The sequence below is a fragment of the Micropterus dolomieu genome, linkage group LG08, assembly GCF_021292245.1.
Source record: "Micropterus dolomieu isolate WLL.071019.BEF.003 ecotype Adirondacks linkage group LG08, ASM2129224v1, whole genome shotgun sequence".
NCBI lineage: Eukaryota > Metazoa > Chordata > Actinopteri > Centrarchiformes > Centrarchidae > Micropterus > Micropterus dolomieu.
Window position 1 is genome coordinate 24,647,109 of NC_060157.1, and position 9,243 is coordinate 24,656,351.

Here is a 9,243-nt window from a genome sequence, read left to right on the forward strand (position 1 = left end):
TCAACAACAACCAAACAATCAAACAAACATGTTTCTGAATTACAAGTGAAATGAAGTAAACGTGTTTGAATCTTGATTTTTAAACCAAGCTGCTATGGTCATATGGAATTTTGTTCTACTCTGTCTGGGTTCATGAACAAAATGATTAAGCTTTTAAAACTCTACACAACAAGTATGCAACAGACATGCTATTATAAAGTCTAGCCTAGGTTCTCAGATACTGGGATTTCCTTCTTACAATGTCACTGAATTAAACATTAATGATCATCATTAACTGGTTAATGATGATCATTAATCATTGTATTAATCTATGTATATGGTTTCTGTACCCATCAAAAGAAATGGGTAGACATTACCATTATTATCATATTTGGTTCAATGGCCATTGAACATAATTTTCAATTATCACCTGGAATAAAGTGGGTAGTCATCGCTTATGATTTATTGCTTTGGCATGGAGAATAGGGCATTCCTGGGTTGGTCTAATATGAATCATTGGGAAAGTTCAGTGCTATCAAAGAATGAATAGATATTCTGAATACTTGATACATTATCTTAAGGATAAAGTCTCTGATAGCAATCACAAAAAATGTGTTTATATGTTTTGGGTTATATATAACATTTTCCTGTGTTTTGGATTGCTGTAATGAATTTTTTTTGTTTCTTTTCAGCTGATTAGTAAGGAAATTTAAATTTTTTTCATTTTGTTCAAAATAGTTCAGCCTCATTCTTTGTATGAGGAATTGGTTCTGTCAATATATGATATTTTCAAGCTGAGTTTTAATTTTCTGTATCTCATTTTGGGTTTGCTCATTAAAGGAGTGGAAATGTTGGGAATATAGATGTTTCAGTTTCTGTTCAAGTTCTTGTTGTATTTCTTGTTCCTTCTTTTTCTTGTGTGTGGAATATGAAATGATATGTCCTTTAAGTACCCATGATAATATTTCTGGGGAGTTATTTCCTTCAATAAAGGATGTCCACTTTCCAGAAAGGAAATTGCTGAAATGTTTGTCTACTAGAAGTGAAGTGTTGAACTGCCACCTACTTGACCCAACAGTGTGTTGTGGGGATAAACAATGTTTTTAAAGATTGAGATTATTTAATTTAACTCAACTAGCATGATTATTTTGTTGGTAGTTTATATGTTTTATTGTATTTGTTGTTTATTTTGTTGAATTCTGTAATTGCTAAATCACAAATATGATTAGAGACTAAAAAGAATATGAATATGATAAGACTATTCCCCCCACCCTCCCCCTAGAAAATCCTGCCAGGTTAAGGGAACTCAGTTAAGAACAGCTAAATTACATCCATAAGACCAATACCAGCACAAAGGCAAAACAGCTTCTTTGCAAGCAGACTGAAGAACCCCCCCCTACCCACACACACACACTCTCACTCGCATGTCAAATATCTTTGCCAGCATCTCTTTCTTCCCCTCTCACCCGGGGCATCAGAATGCCACTCCTCTGTGAGCACCTGGGTGTGTTGTGCCCCAATCACTTTACAGGGTGGCACTGTTACCTGTCAGACAGGCTCCACTGTTCAAAGCCAGTCTCCCTGCCTGCAAGTGCACCAGGATCTTCCACGATCCATGTAATTGGAGCAGGGTTGAGTGGGAGGTGCAGAGGAGGTGGAGCTCACTGGGACCTCCTCCACAATTGGGAACAGATAAAAATCCATCACAGACAGAGAGAAGATACTTAGAGGGACTTGACTCTCCTCTTAGTGCTCTGCCAAACCTCTGTCTCTCTGCTCTCCCTTTTCTCTGTGAATTCTATCCTTTCAGAGGAAACAAGACTAGCCATGTCGTCCATGAAAACTGTTAGCGTGAAAACTTTCAGGTCCAGCTATGGAGGAAGCGGTGGTGGAGGTGGTGGTGGTGGTGGTTTCAGCGGTAGTAGTTTTGTCGGCGGTGGAGGTTTCAGCAGTGGCAGCCGTGGAGGAGGAGGATCATTTTCCACAAAATCTGCCATTCTGCTCAGGCCGTCATACTCAATATCATCCAGCTCTGCTGGTGGCTCAATGCAAAGGTTAAGCATGGGCGGTGGTGGTGGTGGTGGTTACGGTGGTGGCAGTGCTTTCGGTGGTGGTGGTGGTTACGGTGGTGGCAGTGCTTTCGGTGGTGGTGGTGGTGGTGGTGGTGGTTCAGGTTTTGGTGGTGGTTTCGGTGGTGGTGCTGGTTTTGGTGGTGGTTTTGGTGGTGGTGCCGGAGGTATGGCATCGCTTCCGATCACAAACGTTCAAGTCAACCAGAGCCTGCTGGCCCCCCTGAACATTGACATCGACCCCAACATTCAGACTGTCCGTACCCAAGAGAAAGAGCAGATCAAGACTCTGAACAACCGCTTTGCTAGCTTCATTGACAAGGTGAGTGGCCCTTATTGAGTTAGTGAAACAGCTTTTGTCTTAAGATTATGTCCCACACTTTCATTTCATTGTATACCTGATTTACATCTTATTTTAAATGATATAAATATATTATACATACATACATACATATTCTATAATTATATCCAGAATGTTTTTGAAGTTAGCTCTAAATTTAATTTGATATAAATTAACTGAGGAACATCAAATATTAGGAATAGATGTTGGATGCACTGAGTTACTTGGTTTGTGCAAGCGTGAACAGACTAAGGGGCCACCTGGCTCATTAAATATTACACAGCAACTGATCCAAACCTGAGAATGTGCACACTAAGGGCCTAGCAAGAGGTGAATCTGAAGACTAATTTGCGTGTATGCACCTCAGAAATACTGTGCCTCAGCTAGTCTCTTTCATGCTGAATGTGAAAGCAGACCACTGCTCCTTTAATTCCTCTTTGACAATAATGGGCCCTTTGGAGCTGTCTCTGTGTAGACTGAGAGGTAGGAAACACTAGACTTGTCATATCCAGTTACTGGTGGCTCTCAGTAGGAGGGGAAGAAGGGATCAGGTTATCATCTTATCCCATGGCCACAAGGACTGAAGCACTTGCAATGCAGTGCTTATTACTATGAATTTTAACATTTTGAGCCGATGTTTCAAAAGTCCTTGCATTAACTTTACTACAGTCATTTATTCCATATGAAGAGGGAGAAATTTTATTAATTCATCCATCTAAACTTTCATTTAGAATTGATGGGATCCTATCCTGTTCATTAAAAGTTTATGTATTACTACTGAATGATTCCAAATGGAATATTATGCAATTAAGTATTCACATTATCACTGGTAATAGTTGTAGAAAAGTAGGCATGAAATGTTACTTGAACATTTTAATTTAACATTTCTATAAAAAAATAAAAATTATTACACAAGCATCAGCACCCAAATGATGTGACAGTTAATAGCTGCAGGCATGTTACATTAATTATTAAGGGCTGTGGCAGGCAAGTTCACTCAGTTAAAGTATGCATCCTAGAGGCAAGGGTGTGGCACTGTACACCTCACCTTGCCTTAAAAAAAGAGAACAGTGGCAGAGTACTCTGCCTTGCATGCAGCTTCTGTCTCCTAGGAACATACTTTGAACAATGTTTCTGAAGATGATGTCAGATATTCCCAAATAATGATTTCATTAGATCAAGTACAGTTCAAGTATACTGAGCAGAAAGACTCCACAGCAGATAGTGTCTACATCATCCCTGCCCATTTTAGTACAGCAGCTGCCAATGTTGGTGTCTACAAAAGTTGTGGGAAAGTCACACAATGGTGTGGCTCGAAGGATCACCTGAGGAAAGAAAAACAAAAACATGACCTCAGAATGAGCATGCCAATGTATAATAAAAAACATTTGCCTTCTTTATTTGTGGTTTGCTGAAAGTAAGATAAATAAAAACAGACACTGCCAAGGACACTAATCTATAAAATTTGATATTTACAGTGTATTATGCAGTTCTATTGAAGCATAATTACATATTCTGATTATTTTGGTTTTATAGTCATATTCAAAGTAATACCCTTCCCCAAGTGACAGTGGATCTAAACTTGGCAAATTATTTTACCTTCAAGGTTCGCTTCCTGGAGCAGCAGAACAAAATGCTGGAGACCAAGTGGAGCCTGTTGCAGGACCAGACGACCACCCGCTCCAACATCGATGCCATGTTTGAGGCTTACATCGCCAACCTGCGCAGACAGCTGGATGGGCTCGGCAATGAGAAAATGAAACTGGAGGGAGAGCTGAGGAACATGCAGGGACTGGTAGAGGACTTCAAGAACAAGTGAGTTCATACCAGCACAGGAAACCAAGCATGTCATGTCTCACAGGTACAGTACAGAAGCCTACAGTCATTTTCCATCAGTAAATTTTTCCATTGTTTTTGTCAGATATGAAGATGAAATCAACAAGCGTGCTGGTGTAGAGAATGAGTTTGTGCTCCTCAAGAAGGTGAGAGGGCATCTGTCACACACCGTGTCATTAACAACAGTGGATTGAATTATTGCTTTCCCTCTGAGCCATCATCAATTCAGACCACTTCCTTCTTTTGTACTTACAGGATGTAGATGGTGCGTACATGAACAAGGTTGAGCTGGAGGCCAAGGTTGATGCCCTTCAGGATGAAATTAACTTCCTCAGAGCTGTCTATGAAGCGGTAATAAAAATGAACCACACCTCAGTCCTATCATGTTTTTTTGCTCTCACTTTGAGGGAAACTTATTAATTTACCTAACATTAAAGGGGACACTGGCAGGCACAGACAAAGTATAGAAACAGATATTACACCACTTTTACTCAAAGTTGATGAGGATGTCTGCTTTACTACAGTGTATGAACCTGGACTGTGTGTGAGACCTTTTTGGATTTGTAGAAGAACACAGAACAGGAATTAACATTAGATCCTGACCGATCCTGTCGGATTTTTGGGAGATTTTAATAATCAATGAAGTTAGGCTGCTGTGCACACCATATTACCATCGGAATAATAACAATGAAATACTGCGTTATTGACTTTAGACCAGGTTTTATTTGGTCCATAATGCAGTTGCTTTCTGCTGCCTCAAGATAGCAATGCTTCAATAATTTGCCTGAGTACACCTCATTTTAAGACCAGCAATCCCATGGGTGCACAGATGGGTGCAAGAATATTTGCTATTTATTCAACACCGTGGGCGCTGAGTGTGAAAATAACAGCTGCTTCGGTTGGAAACTAGCAATGACACTTGTGCTGCGACTTTCTGCCTGGTGCAAGATAGGGCCATAACTGTTTTAATATCAGTTCTGAAAACAACACATTTATTTTGTGCAGGAACTGCGTGAGCTCCAGGGACAGATCAAGGACACCTCAGTCATTGTGGAGATGGACAACAGTCGCAACCTGGACATGGACTCCATTGTGGCTGAAGTCAAGGCTCAGTATGAGGATATTGCCAAACGCAGCCGTGCTGATGCTGAATCATGGTATCAGCAGAAGGTGGGCAGAGAGAAAGTCATCTCATCAAGTCCAATGTGAAACACACATTCTGGAATGTCAAATTATAATAGAAAGGAAGGTCTGAGAAATCTGTAAAAACAATTATTTTTAATCATATTCCTTTAGTTCCAGGAAATGCAGACCAGTGCAGGACAGGCTGGAGATGACCTTCGCAACACAAAGAGTGAGATTGCTGAGCTCAACCGCATGATTAGCCGCCTCCAGAATGAGATTGAGGCAGTCAAGGGACAGGTAAGTTCACACATAAGTTACAGCGCTGATTACCTGAATTACATTCAGCTATAGACCGCTATGCACAAAACATTTAAAATGTTATTATTTTCCTGAATATATTAAAAACCAGATGCTGAACATTTTTATGGGGGTAAATCAATGTCAGTATTATTGTCAATACACAAACTTTGAGTCACAAATATATATATATAGCAAAAACACAAAAAAACTATCTGAAAATAGTCTCACAGTAACTTATGCACACAAATCATTTTGCATTATTTAAATTCTGGTTTCAAGTACAATTTGGCGTTTGTTTGTGGATTTTGAATTTATTTGTAGACCTTGTGATATATATTCATGACTCATATTCTACGCATTTACAATGACATTGACATTGATTGACCCCAATACTTTTTGAATCAGAAATATCACATCTGAAGCTTCTTCTAACTTTCCTGCCTCACAGCGTGCCAACTTGGAGGCCCAGATAGCTGAGGCTGAGGAACGCGGTGAGATGGCTGTGAAAGATGCCAAGGCCCGCATCAAGGATCTGGAAGAAGCCCTGCAGAGGGCCAAACAGGACATGGCCCGCCAGGTCCGCGAGTACCAGGAGCTCATGAATGTCAAGTTAGCTCTGGACATTGAGATTGCCACCTACAAGAAGCTTCTGGAAGGAGAGGAATCCAGGTAAAAGCATAGCTTCACACGAGACATTTAATCTTTTGAACACGCACATGCATTGCATCTATTGTATTAATGTACCTTTCTGCAGAATTGCTTCTGGTGGTGGAGCTACAACCATCCACGTACAGAGCACAAGCAGTAGCTACGGTATGTATTGACATATATACAATTCAAGTCATTTCTAAGCCAGTTCTAAGATTTTCCTGAAAAAATTACTGAAAATGATAATCAGTTGGCTTGAAGCATATGATATAAGCAAATTCAAATTCCTGTCATCTCATCTAAAAACATTTTTTTCTCATCACCAGGTGGTGGAGGAGGTGGCGGCGGCATGGGCGGCGGCTATGGCGGCGGAATGGGCGGCGGCTATGGCGGCGGCATGGGCGGAGGCTATGGCGGCGGCATGGGCGGAGGCTATGGCGGCGGCATGGGCGGCGGCATGGGCAGTAGCAGTGGCGGTGGATACGGCGGAATGGGTGGCATGAGCATGTCCATGAGTGGCGGCGGAGGCATTAGCACAAAAATGAGCAGCAGCAGCAGCAGCCTCCGCTCATCCCGGCGTAACTAAAAATGTTTCTCTCCATTTTTTTTCTACTCTCATTTTGTTCTCCTCTTCTTGTCCCGGCTACCACTCACAAAAGCTTCCATAAATCCCGCCACTTCTCTTCCCGCAGACAGAGCAGCCTCAGAAACGTTTGCATTTTACCATTTACATCAAAATACAAGTAGAGGTAGAGAGATTATTAGACCAAGATCAATGAGCAGCAGAGATGTGAGTCAGTCCTCTCTCCCTTTGATCAGTCAGCCTGGCTGTCTTGTTGGATGTGCTGTCACGCAGACAAGAGGATACTTGTAGTGTCATGACAGAGAATCCTTACAAAGCTACAATCATTGTACACAAAGTGACGAGCAATTTTTAGATTTGCACAGAAAGATGTTGTGGTTGCTCTTGAATTTATAAAGCAAGCACCCCGTACAGTGTCACACCTATGAGTCTTCTGTAGTGTCTCTTCTGTTGTCTCAAATCTGTCATCTTGTGCATTTTGACATCATCAAAAGCAGCCACATATAACACTTGATTTTTGGGATCCTCTTTTTCTTCTCCTGTTCTGAGAGAAAATGAGCTCTCCACTACAGTATACAAATGGTATTTTGGTCCTGCTTTACTTCCATTTCCACTTTGAATAAAAAAGAAAGGCTGACTGGGACAACCAGATTTATTGTGAATTTCAAGTCTGGAATAAATCTGATTACTTAATAATTTCGCTGTTCTGTTGCTTCTTGATTTGATTTTTGATGTACTATAACTTTTGAACAATACATGTAATTTGGGCTTATAATTGACAATCCACTTACTGTTGCTGTGGCTGTCAAGATTTCCATTCTAGAACAGCACGTAATGCATCGTTATATTGCATTATCATAATGGAGAGCAGAGTAACTATTGAAATCTGCAATAATTTGAAAGAGGTGGTATTATGTTTATTTTCAGGTTCAAAATTTATTTAGGGGTTGTACCAGAACAGGTTTACATGGTTTAATTTTCAAAAAACAACATATTTTTCTCATACTGCACATTGCTGCAGCTCCTCTTTTCACCCTGTGTGTTGTACGCTCCGCTCTTGAGCTACAGAGTGATGCATCTTACTTGTACAAAATCTTTGTTGGAAGTTGCACATGCGCTGTTCCCAGAACCTCGACGGACGTGAGGTGATACGAAAAAAAGTACCTGGAAGCAGGTACAGGTACAACATTTCTACAATGGAAAACCAAACAAAGGCGAGTTGAGCCAAAGGTCCTCCGCTCAGACTAGCTTGGTTTGAGGGCGTGCCTCACCCCGCTAGCCACTTGGCAAGCTTTATGATGCGTTTGCATTGGGACGTCACAAGTAAAGGAAGTGAAGGGCTGGACTACAAACGAGCTGTTTTCAAACGGTTCAGAGCAGAGCTTTCTGTGGGAGATGGGAACTCCCTTTGGGCTGGACTTTGGGCTTTTTCACTTTGCAAACCTGTTACATGCACAAAAAAGATATATAACTCAATAAAGGAGAGGGGAAAAGCCAAAAAGCAGCTCTTACCACCTCTTTAAACAATGGGGTTTTGATTTCATTCAGGTTTTTAAGTCAAGTTTTAGTTGACTAAATGTCTGGCCATTCAGTCTTGTCTTAGTCAAAGAAGGTAAAAACTATATAACTATATAAACTAGGTTTTTTTTCAATTAAACCTGTTGAAATTTTGTATTTTAGTCATCAGATTATATTGAACTTTTCAGTCAATCTAGTCAAGCCAAAACCAATAATTATTTGTAATTTTAGTCAAATTGATTTTCCATTATCTTATTATGAAAAACAGCTTCAATGATCACAACAGCCTACATACTAGTTGCTTGATATAGCTTTAAAAAACAAACTTAAATTGTACGGAATTGACAGAACTAACAACAGATGTGCGAGCCCCGTCGAATCCTTTTGAAAGAACCCCCATGCGGAGGTAAGTTTTGCATGCCAAATTTCAATGCATTTTAACAATTTGTTTTGCATTATATTTGAGTAGGGTGTCTCTGCATACGAGAAACTGAATGGGCAAGGTAACTGTCAATCATTTTTACATTTGGTCGATCAGCAGCCTAAAATCCTCTGACAGTCAAAACCTAATTTCACCAAATACATTGCCTGAACCAGTTGTCAATCAGTTTTTAATTCAGTTAATCATCTTTCTTATAGGAGAAGCACCTTACCTTGTTTCTCAATTAGTAGACAACTTTTCAACTTTTCTAGCTAGTGCTATCTGCTTCTCAACTCCTTAATCATAACAGCATATAGAAACTTTTATCACTGCTTATTTTAGAAAGGCCACCCCAAGAATACATGTTCTTTGATTAGAGTATATAATGTGCCTTTAGATTGATTCCCCTTAAGCCTCACTTTCA

General features: G+C 40.3%; 1 protein-coding gene across 1 annotated transcript; it reads left to right on the forward strand.

Annotated features, from left to right (window-relative positions):
- Positions 1-1,707: 1,707 nt before the first annotated feature.
- LOC123975260 (keratin, type II cytoskeletal 8-like) lies at positions 1,708-7,576 on the forward strand. The gene is made up of 9 exons (XM_046056575.1): positions 1,708-2,370; positions 3,995-4,203; positions 4,310-4,370; positions 4,480-4,575; positions 5,230-5,394; positions 5,521-5,646; positions 6,098-6,318; positions 6,404-6,462; positions 6,624-7,576. The coding sequence occupies exons 1-9, from the start codon at positions 1,807-1,809 to the stop codon at positions 6,881-6,883; spliced, it is 1,761 nt and encodes a 586-aa protein (XP_045912531.1). The 5' UTR covers positions 1,708-1,806; the 3' UTR covers positions 6,884-7,576.
- The last annotated feature ends 1,667 nt before the right edge of the window (positions 7,577-9,243 follow it).

Excerpts from the sequence above, each read along its gene's own strand:
- LOC123975260 (XM_046056575.1), top strand. The coding sequence starts at position 1,807 with ATGTCGTCCATGAAAACTGTTAGCGTGAAAACTTTCAGGTCCAGCTAT. Across the intron at positions 4,204-4,309 it reads GTAGAGGACTTCAAGAACAA|ATATGAAGATGAAATCAACA; the intron begins GTGAGTTCATAC and ends TGTTTTTGTCAG. Across the intron at positions 5,395-5,520 it reads AATCATGGTATCAGCAGAAG|TTCCAGGAAATGCAGACCAG; the intron begins GTGGGCAGAGAG and ends ATATTCCTTTAG.